General features: G+C 48.3%; 9 protein-coding genes across 9 annotated transcripts; 5 read left to right on the forward strand and 4 right to left on the reverse strand.

Annotated features, from left to right (window-relative positions):
• Positions 1-1,182: 1,182 nt before the first annotated feature.
• P168DRAFT_294889 (GTR/RAG family Ras-related GTP-binding protein) lies at positions 1,183-2,314 on the forward strand (the record flags this gene model as incomplete). Its single annotated transcript, XM_024837989.1, has 4 exons — positions 1,183-1,196; positions 1,246-1,347; positions 1,403-2,086; positions 2,137-2,314. The coding sequence occupies 4 exons, from the start codon at positions 1,183-1,185 to the stop codon at positions 2,312-2,314; spliced, it is 978 nt and encodes a 325-aa protein (XP_024697812.1).
• A 1,093-nt stretch (positions 2,315-3,407) lies between these two features.
• On the reverse strand, positions 3,408-3,715 carry P168DRAFT_315236 (uncharacterized protein; the record flags this gene model as incomplete). The annotated part of the gene is made up of 2 exons (XM_024839879.1): positions 3,408-3,448; positions 3,553-3,715. The coding sequence occupies 2 exons, from the start codon at positions 3,713-3,715 to the stop codon at positions 3,408-3,410; spliced, it is 204 nt and encodes a 67-aa protein (XP_024697813.1).
• A 125-nt stretch (positions 3,716-3,840) lies between these two features.
• P168DRAFT_324223 (putative heme/steroid binding domain protein) lies at positions 3,841-5,004 on the forward strand. The gene is made up of 2 exons (XM_024840803.1): positions 3,841-4,205; positions 4,310-5,004. Exons 1-2 carry the CDS (start codon positions 3,963-3,965, stop codon positions 4,808-4,810), a joined length of 744 nt encoding a protein of 247 aa, XP_024697814.1. The 5' UTR covers positions 3,841-3,962; the 3' UTR covers positions 4,811-5,004.
• A 146-nt stretch (positions 5,005-5,150) lies between these two features.
• On the reverse strand, positions 5,151-5,679 carry P168DRAFT_324224 (40S ribosomal protein eS25; the record flags this gene model as incomplete). Its single annotated transcript, XM_024840804.1, has 3 exons — positions 5,602-5,679; positions 5,246-5,455; positions 5,151-5,173 (listed from the first exon to the last, which is right to left on the reverse strand). The coding sequence occupies exons 1-3, from the start codon at positions 5,636-5,638 to the stop codon at positions 5,151-5,153; spliced, it is 270 nt and encodes an 89-aa protein (XP_024697815.1). The 5' UTR covers positions 5,639-5,679.
• A 1,359-nt stretch (positions 5,680-7,038) lies between these two features.
• P168DRAFT_287290 (uncharacterized protein) lies at positions 7,039-7,338 on the reverse strand (the record flags this gene model as incomplete). The annotated part of the gene is made up of 1 exon (XM_024836543.1): positions 7,039-7,338. A coding segment is annotated over one exon (230 nt), but the record flags the coding sequence as incomplete, so codon positions are not given.
• Positions 7,339-7,570: 232 nt separating this feature from the next.
• On the forward strand, positions 7,571-8,951 carry P168DRAFT_287291 (short chain dehydrogenase family protein). Its single transcript, XM_024836544.1, has 5 exons — positions 7,571-7,765; positions 7,861-8,295; positions 8,363-8,460; positions 8,530-8,601; positions 8,652-8,951. The coding sequence occupies exons 1-5, from the start codon at positions 7,672-7,674 to the stop codon at positions 8,898-8,900; spliced, it is 948 nt and encodes a 315-aa protein (XP_024697817.1). The 5' UTR covers positions 7,571-7,671; the 3' UTR covers positions 8,901-8,951.
• A 1,362-nt stretch (positions 8,952-10,313) lies between these two features.
• P168DRAFT_301774 (putative 2OG-Fe(II) oxygenase family oxidoreductase) lies at positions 10,314-11,604 on the forward strand (the record flags this gene model as incomplete). Its single annotated transcript, XM_024838566.1, has 4 exons — positions 10,314-10,921; positions 10,975-11,081; positions 11,125-11,262; positions 11,315-11,604. 4 exons carry the CDS (start codon positions 10,314-10,316, stop codon positions 11,602-11,604), a joined length of 1,143 nt encoding a protein of 380 aa, XP_024697818.1.
• Positions 11,605-14,458: 2,854 nt separating this feature from the next.
• Positions 14,459-15,493, forward strand: P168DRAFT_33066 (putative DSBA family oxidoreductase). The gene is made up of 5 exons (XM_024841608.1): positions 14,459-14,530; positions 14,591-14,669; positions 14,746-14,786; positions 14,857-14,981; positions 15,060-15,493. Exons 1-5 carry the CDS (start codon positions 14,497-14,499, stop codon positions 15,456-15,458), a joined length of 678 nt encoding a protein of 225 aa, XP_024697819.1. The 5' UTR covers positions 14,459-14,496; the 3' UTR covers positions 15,459-15,493.
• Positions 15,494-15,754: 261 nt separating this feature from the next.
• On the reverse strand, positions 15,755-16,570 carry P168DRAFT_278728 (uncharacterized protein; the record flags this gene model as incomplete). Its single annotated transcript, XM_024835711.1, has 2 exons — positions 15,755-16,150; positions 16,250-16,570. 2 exons carry the CDS (start codon positions 16,568-16,570, stop codon positions 15,755-15,757), a joined length of 717 nt encoding a protein of 238 aa, XP_024697820.1.
• Positions 16,571-16,938: the final 368 nt, after the last annotated feature.

Here is a 16,938-nt window from a genome sequence, read left to right on the forward strand (position 1 = left end):
AACATTTCCCCACCCCCCACATCTCTTCCTGGTTCCCCTCATCTACCTCATTCATGTGTAGGACATAAATCCGGGGATCATCCAGGACCCTCTTACCATCCCGCCAATTCTCCTCCCCCTCAGTGTGGCAGAACAATTTGTCTACCAGCCATGATCGTCGGAATGTGCTGAACTATCTTTCGGATCCTGTGCAGCAAGGAGCTTAATCAATCAATCCTAGGGCTCACGTTACACGGTCCCTGACTGGCATTGTCCATGCCATTGAAGGCTCGCCAAAAGAAGTGAAATATTTGGCATCGTATTACAAATAGTCTACTTCTTTCCCTCTTATTTCCAAGCTCTGTTAATCGACAGAAGAGCCACGGCGCTGTTGTTGGTATGTTCCATGACGTTGCCCTCACATAGGATTCGCGAAGATGGGTCAGAGCGGGCATTGCCAGATAGAACCACGAAGCTGACTTGGCGTCCAGAATCTTTCCATGCTTTATTTTCCGATTTTGTAATCTATTGATCAAAGATCTTATATTATGGAGGTAAGAAGCTATTTTCTGAAATCTTTGTTGGGATTCCGGCGTTGTTCTTGCCGATTCATGCCTTGGCCGTGTTTGTCCCGATCTTGCCATGACGTGGTGCGATGGCAGTACCCCTGAGATACCTTCATTTTATTTTTGCTCCAGGGGCACCCGAACTTCAAGACGCCATGGCCCTCTTGGTTGTAAAATGAGACGAACGCCCCTTCCGTGCGTTTCCAGGAGTATGCAGCTTCCCGTTGCTACCCTGACCACAGCCATGTCATCTTGTTGGGTATCGCAAACTGTGCTTTGGCACCTATGGACGCCTGTCTCTTTCGCTGTCACAATCCCGTGATCATCTATCATATAAAAGGAACTGTTTCTATATGTTTGGTGTTTGAGCCTGTCATCCCCTACTCGCAACCCGTGACCCCTTCAAGTCCGACTTCTGCTTTTCATGATTACCCCTTTACGCCACGGGTCCAGGTACCTGGACCCTGGCCCGGAGAGACATGTCTTCGCTGAATCCATGTTGCATGGCAGACCTCGCGTGTGTAAATCTAGTGCTGAGCTAAATTTGGAGGATCTCCTACAGGTTGCGAATCAGCCGGCGGCCCCGTCCGCGCACGCGAAGAGCAAAGCTCAAAATGCCAAACCGCGTCTTCTCCTCATGGGACTGCGCCGGTAGGTTTCCTCTCCGGCATGAAGATTACGGTATACTGACCCATCTTAGGAGCGGAAAGTCCTCCATTGCCAGTGTTGTTTTTCACAAAATGCCCCCAAATGAGACACTGTTTTTGGAATCAACCACGCGCATCCAAAAGGACTCTATCCAGTAAGTGGATCTAGTTCTGCTGTGTCGGACCTTGTGCTGACCGGTCACCTTCTAGTTCGTTCATGGATTTTCAAGTGTGGGACTTCCCCGGCCAGTTGGAGTACCTGGAGCCGTCATTCGACTTGGAGGACATCTTTGGTAGCCTGGGTGCCCTCGTCTGGGTGATCGACGCCCAGGATGACTACTTGGATGCGGTCGCGCGCTTGAATCGTACAATCTTGACGGTCCAGCAATATTATCCCAACATCAACATTGAGGTGTTCATTCACAAGGTGGATGGGCTCTCGGATGAATACCGCACGGATACATTCCAGGATATTGTGCAGCTGATTTCGGACGAGCTTAGCGATGCGGGATACGAGAACGCACCTGTGCACTACTATCTGACATCCATCTACGATTATTCCGTTTTTGAGGCCTTTAGCAAGGTCATTCAGAAGCTGATACCTAATCTATCGACCCTTGAGAACTTGATCAATACGCTTTCCAACAACTGCGGCTTTGAGAAGACTTATTTATTTGATGTGCTGAGCAAAATCTACATTGCATCCGACACCAGGCCGGTAGATATGTCGTGCTACGAGATGTGTTCGGATTACATCGACGTGATCGTGGACATTTCAGAGCTGTACTCGTGGGACCATCCCGACCGCAAGCCTAGGGGCGAGCAGGGCCAGGAAGCCGAGAGCCACGTGGTGCTGCATGATGAGACGATGATACATTTGCTCGAAATGAACAAGTACGTGATGTCGTTCTCAGTATAACAACGAATCCCGCTGACAGTGCTAGATATCTATGTCTCGTTTCCGTCATCCGCAACCCCGAGGCGAAGGAAAAGAAAGGCCTGATCGACATGAACTGCCGCACTTTCCAGGAGGCGCTGAATGATGTTTTCTCTCGCAGTTGGGAACAAGACCAGGACCCTGAGCCAAGAATAACAAAGGCGTCAGGGCAGCCAGACGAATAAATCTAACTGATCAAGTACCGGTTCGATTTCTTGCGCCGTACGGTTCCTTGTAGTGGGCTGGCCTGTTTTCAGTCACCACCTCTCCTCTGTGCGATTTGGTAGGACTCTGGTAGTTCTCTGATGGTTGCATTGTTAAGTTCACAAATGGTGCTTAATATCCATGCGACCGAATACCCTAGCAATAATCCACGATTGGCCATAATGCTGGCAGCCTTAGGTTGACAGTAACAGACACCTCAGGCACCAAGGCAGTCGGCACTAGGCGGAGACTTGACCCACACTTTTTTTTTTTTTCTGTCGTACTACAAAAAGCTCTACTTTCCCTCCTTCTCATCTCTTTCCCATAATATTTTCCTGCCAGCCAACGTCGGTTTTCCGACATGGACATTGTCCCCAAACATAATGTTGTTTGACCACTAATTACAGCAGGGATATTCCACCAGAATTATGAGCAAGGTAAGCAGTGCTTGTTTTTTTCTTCTCTTCGCGAATGTTATGGACACCAGCACCTATCATTCCCATTCCCATCCCATATTTTACTTCACATCCCTTCTCGATGATGAAAAACTTCCTACATTCGCAGTTTCCACGCTAGCCGTCGATCGAACCTAATTCAGACGTGCACTGTGCGCATTACTTCCTTGGATGTCTGAGAGAAATACCACAATATTCATTTGCTTTCAACTGTGTGCTTTGAATTATGCTAACGTGGTTTAATAGATTCTTTCTAGATATTGATGCGAGTTGGAAGCGGCTATAATAGAGGATTGGATAGACAGTTGGAGTGGTTGATACGATGGGCGACTTGGATGACAGGTTGCGCTTTAGTTGGAAACGAAATAGCCTTGTGCTTATGAATGAAGATATTTTCGAAGTAATTTGATGTCATAATAAATAATCTGTATCCGGAATCTGCGTCTTAACATGTCTCGCAACGTGAGCATTCGTCGGAAACGATGAATGCCCAATGAAGGCATTATTCAACCTTTTTATCACGTCGTTTCCTCGCCGTCCCACGACCCAAAGTTTGCCCTCCCCCTCGCGTAAACCATACTCACATAGAGCCCGCCTCACCGTCGTCTCCGAGACCCCCTCAGGAGCGCTTTCCATAAGTGTCTTCGACGAGATCCCAGGCTGTCGACGCGCTATAAGCGATATATAACGTACAGCCGCATCACTCAACTTTGCAGGCCTCCCCTTGCGAGGACAAGACTTGACAGTTTGATGGAGTTGGAAACGCTGTCTTGTAGCGTAGATAGTGGTCCGGGAGACGCCGAACTGCTTTGCTAGTTGGGCTGCGGGGATCTTGTTTTGTAGGCCGGGGAGGATGCTTGCGCGGATTTCGGAGGAGAGCTCTGTATTGGGTTTTCGGGGTTTGGTGAGTTCGATGCTGAAGGTCATTTTAGTTGTGGGTGAGTTTGGGGGGATTCTGTAGAGACGCGTTTGTTGTTCATGGTTAGTTACTAGTAGGCAGTTTACTGGAAGGACCTCGGTCTAAAAGAGCCGCCAGTCGTTTCACCATCTACCGCAACGCCGAGAAAGCAATGACCCCATCCCAAATGACTTTCTTCTTCTCCTCAATCGATCCCCCAACACCACCCTCATAAGCCAATTCTACACTGGCACCGCCAGTTCAGCGACAACGACCATGTCGGACCTCCGCCAGCGACAGACCGCGAAAGCTACCCCCAAATCACCATCCTCGTCCGCCACCCCCCGCTCGAAAAACAATGGCAGTCGCGGCGGCGGCATCAGCGTTCTGGATATCTTCCGCGTGCTGCTTACCCTGGTGGTCGCTTCGTGTGGCCTGTCCTACTACATGACGGGCGAGTCTGTCCTGTGGGGATACAGACCGTGGTATACGCGGTGGCCGGTTATGAAGCAATATTTGGTAGACATTCCCCTATTACTTCTTCGTTATAACCCACCTATCTATCTACCCACATACACAAGCAACCTATCAATAAAAGCAAAACAAGCTAACACCCCCACCAGCAAGGCCCCATCCACCTAACACCCACCCAACTCACCCTCTACAACGGCACGGACACCACCCTCCCGCTCTACATCGCCGTCAACGGGTCCATCTTCGACGTCTCCGCCAACAGAATGGTCTACGGCCCTGGCGGCAACTACAACTTCTTCGCCGGGCGCGACGCCACGCGCGCGTTCGTCACTGGCTGCTTCCAGGAGGACCTGACGCCTGATCTGGAAGGCGTTGAGGAGATGTTCATCCCTGTTGATGAGGAGGGGGATGATGTGGGGATGACCTCGGGGGAGAAGAAGGTGCGTCGTGAGCAGGATAGAAGGCTGGCGAGGGCGAGGGTGCACAAGCAGGTGGCGCATTGGGAGGGGTTCTTTAGGAATCATAAGAAGTACTTTTGGGTGGGGGAGGTTGTTACGGATGGTGAGGGTGAGGAGAAGGAGAAGAGGGTGTTGTGTGAGGCGGCTAGGAAACAGAGGCCTCTGAGGAAGGATTTGAAGGGGAGGGCGTAGGTTGGTAGATTTGTTGGTTGGATTTATTGGGTAGTGTTATGTTGTACACTGGGTGTACAGTTGCATATAAGTCTGTTTGTCGTTGTCTTGTTCCTCAATCTACGTGCTTATGCGTGTCCCCGCGGACATCATTCGCCGTCCGTTCCTAAACTTCTTTTGCCTCCGCTACCGTACGACTGTCGGGACTGACTTCCGGGATTGATTTATTTGAATTTTTGTCATTCACTCAGATACAACCATCATTCGCCCGCCCAACTTCGAATATTGATATCATTCGTAGGTAAAGGGAAACACAAGCAAAACCGCGAGAAAAAGAGGAAACCAGCGTTGTTCGAAACGTTTACTCGGCGGTGGGGGCGCGGGCTGTACCGGTCAGTTTTCCATCTTCTTTCTTCGTAGGACTGACTCCCATGCGATATGTGGTAGGGGACATACTGTAGATGTTCATCTTGGAGTGGCCGACAACCTTCTTGATCTGGCCCTTCTCCTCGAGATCCTCAAGGGCCTTGCGGGCAAGGCTGCCGTTGATCTTCAGACGGTCGACAAGGGTGGCGACGGTGATCAGACGGTAGGACTGGACATCCTTGTTGAGACGGTCGGCGGTGGCCTTCTCGAGGACGACGGCGTGCTGGGCCTTGTCCTTGACTGTATTTCGATGCGTTAGTTTTATCCTTCTTCATGACCTCCATGATAGTTCGCTGGCGGTCTCCGAATCATCCCAGGTGGTTGCTTATCCCCTCGCCGATGGGAAACAAAAAAACACCCTGGGAGAAAAGTAGAGATAAACGTACCCTTGCCCTTGGACCACTTCTTTCTTGCGGGGGCCATTTTGTCTGTGATGCGGTTGTTCGACGACGGAAAGAGCTGCGCGACAATCGATCAAATCGAAGTGAACTCGCCCAGAGCCTACGGTAGAGTGTGAAATTCCCGTGGGGCGTGACTCAGCCGCACGTGACAGCAAACCCTAAGCCCTCATCCGCTGTCGGTTAGCGGGGGCGCTGTGATTGGTTGGTGTGTCTCTATTTTTTTAGTATGGCAATCAGCACTGGTGCCTGATAAGATAGGGTCCGATAAGATATGGATCATGCCTGAACTGGTGTTTAGGGCGTCTTTTCAGGTACATATTTAGGTGCCTTGTCGAAATGTCAATACCTCATTAAGATGGTCAGTTTCTATATTACCATGATTGTTAGTCATTGTATGCCTTTTTATATAAAAACGTCAGTATTATGCTCAAACAAAAGCTATATATCTCGATGGGGAGTAATAGAAGTCCTTCTATAGCTTTGTCACGAGTGCAAGAGGTTCGGCATGTCAAGTCGCCTCCTATACTTTCTGTCAAGCTGTGTAATTCATGGCATATAGCGGAGAAAGATCTCTCGTGTAAACATGCCTCGGCCAAGGTGTTTAAGTCATGCGTAGGGCCTGTCATATGAGTACTATCAGATATTACCCTTGTGTCCCTGGTGTATATATCCTGAACCTCGACCATCCGGTGGCAACCCCAGTCATTAGAACTTCAGTAACTACGCACCGCACCTAGAAATTCGATATTGTGCCCCAAGCAACTTAATATAAGTCCTGTGGCCTTATACTCCATGTGATGACAGTTTATAGATTCCAATAAAGTGAATTGGCCGAACTCTAATACTAAAACCTACTAAAGTTTGAAGTCACCTGGATGACAAGACCGATTGAGTGTGTCATAGTATATATCATCTATGAATATCTACATGAAAAGCACTTAGCCAGAGAGAGCTAAGGCGTAAGCTATCCAAGAACTCGTAGTGTGTCAATGATAAGGCTGGAGTTATATTATATCAATATTATGTCGATCCTGACATACGCATGTAGGCACTCGCATAACCTGAAGAATGAAACACATGTTGGTGTTACACACAGTATCATGCCCTATCCCGAAGATACTGCATGTGTGTTACTGATCAACACACATGACGCATAGAAGCATGCATACTCGGTGTCGCATTGCGCTGTTTTGCCAACATCAAACAGTGTACGAGATCATGCATAGAACTTTTCAGTGTCACTCACCCCCAATCCATGGAAAATATGATTACCTATCTCACAGGGAATTCTTCGGTATTCTCTTTTGCGAAATATATAGTTAGAAGTAGGGCTTCTACCATGCAGATGTATGATTGAGTTCTAGCCTGGACATCCACAATGCTCGGGTCATTGACATTTATAGACTAGATTAGATATATGATTGTTTCAGCAACAAGACTCCGAGTTTCACCTCGGAGTTTATTTGGTTCCCCGCAGTGATGAGCCTAACTATGGAGACGGCCCACGTTGGATCTACCAAAGTAGTCTGAATGCCATTTCCATGATTTGGTCGCAAATGCAAAGACGAGCATGGAAGTCATTATCACAATAAATGCAAAACCACAGCTTCTGTGACTTAGATTCAGAAGAATAGACTTAGGAATATATTGTTTGCAATAAACTGTAGAGTACTCTGAACTGTACTCTCTTCGCGCAACGTAGGCCTTCATCCGATACATAGAGGTTGGGGAATCCACAAATCCAATATAGCTGCAAGTCTACAGTAAATTCCAAGTAAAAGTGAAGAAAATATAGGAACTTGATCGAGCTGAAATAATTGTGATGAATCGACCAAGAACTACTATCTATAGCACAACAGCATCGCCGACGGGCCGACCCGAGCTCGGCGATTCACCGTCAGTTGGGCGTCGGGGAAACGACAAAACACGTCACCTACCTTGTCAGCCGAGGATACTCCAGAGTCCCTCACTTTTCTTAAAAGCGGAGATTCCCTGATTCAATGGATTAGAAAAAGTATTCTAGTTTTCTAGAACAACCCCATATCATACTCCAACATGTCTTCTTCTCAACCCGTCGCGCTCGTCATCGGCGCCTCGAGAGGCATCGGCCGCCAGATCGCTATTGATTTGGCCCGGTCTGGCTACAAGGGTATGCATTATTCCTACTATTCCTCATGATTTCTATAATTACCATAACAAATGAGCATATCTACGATCAGATATAGTACACTGACAAGAGAATAGTAATCGTCGCCGCAAAAACAACCTCAGACGCCTACGCCCCGGGGAAGCCTTTCCCCCCAGACCCCAATTCCCCGCACTCAACCATCAACACCGTCGCACGCGAAATCGTCGAAGCCGGCGGAGAGGCATATGCCCTCTCCGTTGACGTGCGCCATGTTGGAGAGGTCGAGCGTCTGGTTATAGAAACGGCACGTCTGTCCGGCGGCCGCCTGGACGTCCTCGTGTACAACTCCGGTGCGATCTGGTGGTCGTCTGTGGCCAAGACGCCTACGAAGCGGTTCCAATTAATGCAGCGCGTCAACCCGGAGGGTTTGTATGCGGCTGTGCAGGCCGTGCTGCCTGTGTTTGAGCGGAACGGGCGGCGCGGGCGCATCGTTGTTGTGTCGCCGCCGATCTATTCGCGGTTTTTCCGGGGAAAGACGGCTTATGCTATGGGTGTGTCACTGTTTATTGTTCCGCTCACTATATTTGAATTTGATCGTGTATTGACTGAATGGTTTAGGTAAGGTGGGTATGAGCGTTCTGACGCGCGGTCTGGCGATGGATTTTGAGCGCCAGGATGCGAGGAGTATGGCTATTACTAGTATTTGGCCGGCTGTGGTAGGTTGCACTCTTCTTCCTTGAGCTTTATGTGGGGGGCAGGCTAACAGCTGGATGCAATGTGACTAGTCCATTGAATCTGCCGCGACGGAAATGACCACCGCGAATAACGAGTCTATGAAACGGGATCTCCGAAAACCTGTAAGTCTCTTGGTAATATACGAGAAAGCTTCAACTGATAGACGATGCAGACTATCTTCTCTGATGCCATCTTGGCTATCCTCGATTCTCCCGCGCAGAAGGTCAATGGACTTTTGACGCTCGACGAGGACTTCCTACGTCAGCATCGTGGCGTGACAGACTTCTCGAGATACTCGGTTGTGCCTGGGTCGAGCCCGCGACGAATCATGCCACAGGAGCTTCCGTCTCTGGAGGTGGCAGAGCAGGATGATGAAGGGAATAGAATGGATAGCGTGAAAATGAGGAAGGCGAAATTGTAGATAGGGATTATTATCTCATTAGTAGTGACATTTGAAGCATGCATATTTACGATCATCACGCTGGTTCTGAATCTCTGAATAATTGATCCAAATAGAGCATTGGCTACGTGCAGCATACTTGCTGCGAAGCATTGCGCGTAATTTGATTAAGGTAGAAGAGAAGAACGAAATATCTATGTATTTGATATTGTCTGGCCAGCCTGCTCCTAGAATGGTTATTATCAAAGTTTCTAACACTCACCCTTGAGGTATAGTCCACTTACAATATCGCTGAGGGGAAGCATTAGGGCTACTGTCATATGAATTTTAAATTATAGCTCTGCGCAACCGAAGCTCATCGTGATTAAATCTAGCATATACCTACAGATCTGGATATTCATCTCTTCACAACTCTTGATTACAAGTGAAGTAGAACCTCTGATGGTCTCTATTGTAATCCGTAAGCTCATTTGGACATATGACTTATTACCTCACATTATACCTACCCAACCTCACCCACTCAATCACTTAATAGAGGTGTAAAATAAACAAAATTCAGACTTTGCAGATATATATTGGCTCTTTCATAAAACTGATTACATTGACTATCTGCCAACTGGACGATAAATGAGGATACAGTCCGATCCTCACCTACAGCAGTAGCCCCAGTATGCAGTGGTGTATGCGTGTGACTACATCGAGGGCATAGATGTGTGCTTCAGAAACCGGAGACCACCTCAAAGGGAAGGTCCGCTGCTGCAAGAGTATTAGCTGCAGGGAACGGTAACGGACTTGGTACGCAAGAATTCTCAGTCGTAGATTCGGAATATGGCGGAATCTCTGCCTCATTGGCCAGGCGCTCTGCAGACCATGCCAGAGAGCTCATAGAATACACTATCAAAGATGAACAGCTCTGTTTCCCCAATGGTGAGACAGTGCATACAGGCAGTGTCACGAATTACAACATCAGGATATCCCTTTCCTTGTGTTTGGGGCACGTTCGAAGCGACAAAAGCATATCGTGACTGGACATATCTTGCTTTTCTACAGACTAGTGACATCATTTCCCGACGTGGAAAGGGTCGGCTCTTTCTAATTCTAGATAGAGACACATAATCTTTCTAAAGTCTCCAATGGTGCGAAGACCCGAGTTGTCCGCAGTTAGTGTGATGGAGGGGGACAATGGTCATGAGCGAGAAGTTGGTTCGGCTTGAGATCGACAGTTTTGATGTCAATGCAACGGCCATAAGTGTATTTATACGGGCCCAACTCCCTCCTTCTTTGCGTACCATCATCAGCCACTTAAGTAAAAAAGCGGAGACAAAGCATTTATCTCATCAGATCAGACCAGACTTTTCTTATTCTGTGCCCGCATCTTTCATGCTATCGATTATAACCAGATCCCGTGTCATCTACTCTAGAAGATTTAGAACCATGGTTACCTCTCACGGCATAGCCACCGCGGCTACTCCCGCGAAGCAAGACCTTGGAGCCACCATGCCGCCAAACTATATCGCTCGCCCTGGTGAGCTGCAGACATTTGAGCTCCCGGCCCAGGTCACCGGCACTCCGACAGATGTCGAGCTGGGAAAAGCGTTAGTAGATGCCTGGCGCAGTGATGGCATCCTCCAGATCTCCATGAAAGACACAAAAAAGTCTCTCATGGATGAGGTTTTCGATGCCAGCAAAGGATTCTTTCGAAAGCCTCACAGTGAGAAAGCGGCCTGTGTCGACTCGCAGAGTTATTCTGGTTATATAGCGTCCGCCGAAGAGATTACGGACGGTATACCCGACTACTCGGAAATCTTCACCGTCACGAAAGATTTGGATCTGTCTGAGCCACGGGTGAGAAACCACTGGCCCTGCCATGGCCCGTGTCCTTGGCCAGACTTGGAGATGAAAGATCCCATGGAGCAGTATATGGAATACCTTGGCCAGAGCGGAGAGAAGCTCCTCCAGCTTATTGAGTGTGGACTCGGTGTCCCACCAGGGTCTCTGACCAAATACACAAACGATGGCTGGCATCACATGCGTATTCTCAGGTATATCAATCCGATTTAGCCGCATTGAAGGTAGATACTGACAAAGTGTGCAGGTTCCCCGCTGTGAGCAACACGAACGGGAAAGGCAAAGAAGGTCGTGGCATTGGCTCTCATACAGACTACGGTCTGCTGGTCATTGCTGCCCAAGATGAAGTGGGAGGTTAGTATCCGGATATTGCAATCACAGCTGTTGCTAATAACAGGGTCAGGCTTGTTCATCCGCCCCCCTTCGGCCGACGAAGCTACTGCAAATTGGGAAGAAAGTGCAGCAGGATTCCACGAGGACGACTCTGGCTGGGTTTACGTGCCACCAATGCCCGATGTTTTCACAGTATTTCCTGGTAAGCTGACTCTTCAACAAGACTTCGAGCCGCGTGACTGACTGTTAATTAGGTGATATGATGCAATATTTAACCGACTCTTATCTCCCTTCCACACCACACAAGGTGGGTCTTAACACTCGGGAGCGCTTTGCATTCGCCTACTTTCATGAGCCGAGCTTCCAATCAGTGCTGCGTCCTCTCCCAGGATATGACGGGGGGCAAAAGCCTAGGGAGGGTATTCATTATGGAACGCATTTTACGAACATGTTTATGCGGAACTATCCAGATCGTATCACCAGCAAGCGAATGATCAGAGAGGATAGACGGGAGCTGTTAGCCAGTCCTGAGCTGAGGACTTAGACATCAGGGATGCGTCAAAGCAGGATATTCGATGTTAGATTGGCGATCATACCTTCAACAGGTGAAACAGTCGTGGGCGATTTTACGAAGTATGGAGTGGGGCGGCCTGGCCCGTTGACTGAATTACGGAGATCTTCAACCCTCCTTTACCTGATAAGGTTGCAATTGCGCCTGGTTCTTCTTTTGGGTTGCCTCTTTGGTTTTTTTATTCTGGGGGATTGCTTGGTCCAACACCCTAGCATCCTTCATCCCAATCGTTGATCATGCAGTTTGATGTGACTTCTCCAAGAATGCAATACTTTCTCTAATACGTCACTTGGTAGCTACGTAAATATGGATGTGTGCCATGACTGTAGACCTGACCAAGATATTGGATTTCAAAATGTTCATTCGTAGTTTCGTATTTTCAGTTGCGGCATGTTTGGCACTATGGTAGGTATTCAGCATAATGCATACCTGGACAGAGAAGATCTATGGCTAGCTACATGAACATGCATGAAGGATTCGACCAGCTGAATCTCTTACTAGTAAGCAATAGGTTGCATCACGTATTCTGACTGAGTATATATCATATAGATTACTTCTATTTTTTTTGTTAATCAAACCCGACTATACAATATGTAGATATACCTATGGATCACTGATATTCATTCACGTATCATCGCATACTCCATCCAATCCGCCCATTCAGTGGAAGCCCAACCTGCTTTTCATCATATCCATGTTTCCGCATGACTTTAGAATCTCCGATCTGACTGCAGTGTCCATGAATAAATAATTTGACCTTGGAATGCCCCAGCAAGGATATGCATTTCCGGTCCAGTCACAGCCTAAGTGAATGCAACCCCTCTATCAGCCCCAATAGATCAAACCAGGGGTGGCCGACGAAAATTGCTAATTTGAAAGCTGGGTTGCAATGGCCCCCCACCATACATGCACTGAAGAACACCATCTACAATCAAATATATAAATCAGCGGCTCACCAGTTAGTCAATAGCTGATTGATCATGCAAACCACAAGATAGTCTACTCAGTGACAAGGATGAATCCAAGAACTCTTGCCCCCACCCTACACAAGCAAAACGATAAAGGGCTGAGAAACGTCATCACAACAGCCCTTATTTGGCGGAATTCAAAAAAAAGCATCCCTCCATAACAACAAGCCCCCCCATGGCGTGATCGCCAAAATTGCAATAATCAAAGTGGGATGCTCCTCTCGTATCTTCGGCCGAAACATTCCCACTACGCCATACGCCCTCTTTCTATATAACCTTCCGTTCGTCCGACATCCTTCGTCTCGATGCGCTGTCAAGGCCATTATATTGCTTTGTTGTTTTTTCATCTTACTCAATAGGACCAGTCGCCAGTAACCATCACTTAACATTCCTCGCATTGGATATCGTAATAAACCCTGACCGTGGCTTACTGGCTTGAATTATAAACGACTACGACTGACAAGTGTTACAAATAAAGGAACTTTCGAAATTACCACTCTGCTACAAAGATATCATGCCACTCTTAACCTTCGCAAACATCCCTACATCCAATGCGACAGCTGAGAATAAGTAGTAACGAATTACATCTCCTTCCCTGACACCACTATCTTTCCCGTAACTTCAACACAACAATACACAACGACCCCGTAGACCAACCTCCCAGGTCATGATCAGCGCAGGCTCAGCCAGCACACTGATCGACACAGCAAGCATGCCAGACACTACAGCGCATTTCTCCATGAAAATCAACCGCTAACTCCATATATGCCACGTGTGACCCCCTCTACATTGGCTGCTAAGCAGCGGACCGGACCGAGTGTGACCGGGTACTGCCGGTAGTTCTTGGTGTGATGAATATGGCTCATTGGACAGGGCGAGCAGGCTGACGAAAACCTGCAGGGACACGGATCTGGAGATGATCTCCTCCTCCTCCTCCTTCTAGCTTCTTCTACTTGTGGCGTTGTGGGTGGGCTGGAAGAGGGTCCGCGAAAAATCAGGTAGAGGGGAGCCATGAAGATGTACGGAGGTTTCTAGGATAATACGAGCTGATCCTGTTAGTGGAGAGGCTGGGGGTTTAGTCTGCGGTTTGGTCTGCGTGGCTGAGAGACTAGGAAGGAGATGACAGAGGGCACTATGACCCAGATGAAAGATATATGTAGCGAGGACTATGATGTAGGTTTAGACAATGCCCCAATTTGTAGGCTTACAGCTGGGTATTGAGCATATCAAGATGAGCCACGGTCAGGCTAGGATTGCCTTCTTTGTTACATGCATGCTCAGATTCAGAAATTTCGGACCTTTCAAACAAATTTACCGTAAAGAATGTCTTCACGGCAGCCAAAGATGTTAGGGATACTTGTTGCTGGTTGACGAGTAGTGCGAAAGAGACCTTGATGGACATGGCGGGGAAGGGGGGGGGGGAGGGGGGGTGTTTAATTTGTAAAATTCGATAGAAAACACTGCAGTGTTAACCCAGAGTTCGAAATCAACGAACAGCGATATCTTGGTGATATACAGGAATACATAGAACAATCGGACTGATCTATATGGAACTCTGAATTATGATTGGCGCAGGATGAACAAGGAAAATGATTCCGTCTTCTTGTACCAGCTAATAAGACAAGACAACCAAAGGACCTAGAAAAACAATAATTCCGGGGTAAAACTTCCGTAAGTACAGTATAGACTATAGTATACTTCAAGGCAATCAGGCCCCTCACGGAAAGCTGCCCAGCCGACCCGACGTCGGCAACCGTGTAGATCGGCAGCCTCGGTTCCCCACACGGTCACAAGAACATCAATTCAACATCCACCATACCCGTGCCTGGAATGAAACACATCTACAACCACCAACTCAAGTACGGATACACATCATAAGAAGAACAAGACAGACACAATGGGCAAGAAGATTGAATGTTACCTAGATTGCGGTGAGTCAACATGATAAAATACTGAGTTGAAAGCATAATCGCTAATCACGTGTATATCAGTATCGCCATACAGCTTCTACGCTCTCACCTATCTCCAGAAAAACAAGGCTGCTCTGGAGAGTCTGGGTGTGGAGATTGAGTATGTTATCTATCATCCTAATACTTACCTTACCACATACAGACAGAGCCCAGAATGCTATGCTAACACCTAATAGATACATTCCTGTCTTCTTGGGCGGGATCAACGTGGGCAGCGGTAAGTCCAACCTACAACCACTACCACGAAGTAATGGAGTGAACGAAACCAACACACCTTCTCCTCACAGGAAACAAACCTCCCTGGACCCTCCCCGCAAAAGCAGCCTACTCCAAATTCGACGGCCAACGAGCCCAGAAGTACTTCGGCCATGACTTCCAAATACCCTCTTTCTTCCCCATTTTGTCTCTACTGGTACATACCCTCCTCTCCGTATTGAACTATTTATTATACAAACCACGTCAAATGAAATGAACGCTAAAGCAAGAACAGCCCCAAAGAGCCCTAACCCACATCAAAAAATCCTACCCCACACCAACCCTCGAAGCCGCCTTCCTCGCCTGCTACGACACAATGTGGAACGGCCAAGTCGACATCTCCAAGCCCGAACACCTAGCCACCGCCCTGGGCAAGGTCTTCCGTTCCGAGCAGGAAGTCCGCGACGTGATTGCGGCCGCGTCGTCCCCGGAGATCAAGGCGGATTTGTCGGCCGTGACGGAGCGCGCTGTCAAGGAGCTCGGCGCGTACGGATGCCCTTGGTTTTGGGTGACGAATGAGGAGGGAACGTCGGAGCCGTTTTTTGGGAGCGATCGGTGGCATTTTATGTGGCAGTATTTGGGGCTGCCGTTTGAGGATTTGAGGTTGCTTCCTGCTGGGGGGTCGAAGCTGTAGTTTGCTTTGATTGTAGGTTACTGTGTGAGTGTCTGGGGTGTATATAGTCTGAGCTTCTTGGATATAGTTCATATACTGTTAACCTACCAAGGAACTAAAGCATGCATTGTTCGTCATAATTCAAGTTCGCAGTAGCGTGTCCCTCATGCGCCATATATCCTCAAATACCCCTTAACACCCAACAAGCAAACTAACTAACTAACTAAACCAATCCAGTGGTTAATTCTCACCCCAACCCCTCCCATCCCCATAATAACACATACTCAAAAAAACGAGATAAAAAAGTGAAAGAGAAATCAAACCCCCGGATACTTCCCCACCAACTCAACCTTCGCCTGCGTAAGCTGCGCCCCGCGCAGTCTCGCCACCCTCCACCCACACCAAACCCCCACAGCAGCAACAGCGCCCTTCACAACCTCGAGTCCCAAAAGCACCCCCAGAAGGAGCAGTCCCGCACGGCTGGCGGCGCAGTCGCGCCCGAAGTGCGCGGCCGCGGGGATGGTGGATGGGCTGCCGCGGACAGTCTTCCACTTGCATGTCCATGAAAGGAGCGTTTCTGATGAGGTGAATTTGCTGGGCTGGGTGGAGTTGGGGAGGTAGATTGTGAAGAGGAGGGTTATAAGGGCTGCTAGGAAACCTGCGATGGAGGTTGCTGATGCGAGGAGGTTGAGGCGTTTTATGTTTGAGTGGGGCTGGATCAGAGTCAGTCAGTTAATTGCTCACATGGTTTCGGGTCGTAGGGAACGTAGGTCTAGACATAAGATATATGGGTCGAAGAATAAAAGACTAACCGACGGAAGAAGCGCCACTACAATGTAAACCAGGTTCAAGGCCGCAACGACACACCCACAGGCTAATATCGCTATCGTGGGACGGATATCAAGGTTCAGCGGCCACAGAGGCAGCCAGGCCTGCTGGTAAACGGATGTCTGGCGGTAGTGGTGTAGCGGGGCACCCTCGCAGCCGATGATGGAAACCCCTAGCGAGAAGATGAGGACGGCGAGTCCGAGACGTACTACGCGTAGATAACGATCACGACGGAGGAAGCTCGACTCTGCTTCGTCTGATGCGTAGGAGGCGTGGTAGGATTCTGTGGTAGAGCTTGAGCTCATTGTGTTTTGATGTGTTGAAAATTATAAAGCTAAGTGGGAAGCTAAGATGGTAGGTGTAGGGGTTGTGTGATGAGATAGAAGTAGATCGTGGCGAGTCAACCGATGTGTCGAAAGAATGGATGAAAAATGGATGATATTTCAGAAATGGCCTTTCCAGAAGACCAAAACGACTAAGGATGGATAGAAGTTGGGTTATAGAAGCATGAGCGAAAGGAAGGAAAGTAGGAAAGAACAACAAGTGTTGCAGAAAGAAAAAAAAAACACCTATCTATACATTCAAAGGAACGGACAATGAAGTCTTTTAAAAGCCGTCACAGTAAAAAAATACCCGATATACAGATATCATCACACACCCTCATGATTCTAGA

Source organism: Aspergillus campestris, assembly GCF_002847485.1.
Source record: "Aspergillus campestris IBT 28561 chromosome Unknown P168scaffold_1, whole genome shotgun sequence".
NCBI lineage: Eukaryota > Fungi > Ascomycota > Eurotiomycetes > Eurotiales > Aspergillaceae > Aspergillus > Aspergillus campestris.

Coding starts and splice junctions, on each gene's coding strand:
- P168DRAFT_287291 (XM_024836544.1), top strand. CDS start 7,672: ATGTCTTCTTCTCAACCCGTCGCGCTCGTCATCGGCGCCTCGAGAGGC. Junction 7,766..7,860: donor GGCCCGGTCTGGCTACAAGG/GTATGCATTATT, acceptor ACAAGAGAATAG/TAATCGTCGCCGCAAAAACA. Junction 8,296..8,362: donor AAAGACGGCTTATGCTATGG/GTGTGTCACTGT, acceptor TGAATGGTTTAG/GTAAGGTGGGTATGAGCGTT.
- P168DRAFT_324223 (XM_024840803.1), top strand. CDS start 3,963: ATGTCGGACCTCCGCCAGCGACAGACCGCGAAAGCTACCCCCAAATCA. Junction 4,206..4,309: donor CGGTTATGAAGCAATATTTG/GTAGACATTCCC, acceptor CACCCCCACCAG/CAAGGCCCCATCCACCTAAC.
- P168DRAFT_33066 (XM_024841608.1), top strand. CDS start 14,497: ATGGGCAAGAAGATTGAATGTTACCTAGATTGCG. Junction 14,531..14,590: donor TGAATGTTACCTAGATTGCG/GTGAGTCAACAT, acceptor CGTGTATATCAG/TATCGCCATACAGCTTCTAC. Junction 14,670..14,745: donor AGTCTGGGTGTGGAGATTGA/GTATGTTATCTA, acceptor AACACCTAATAG/ATACATTCCTGTCTTCTTGG.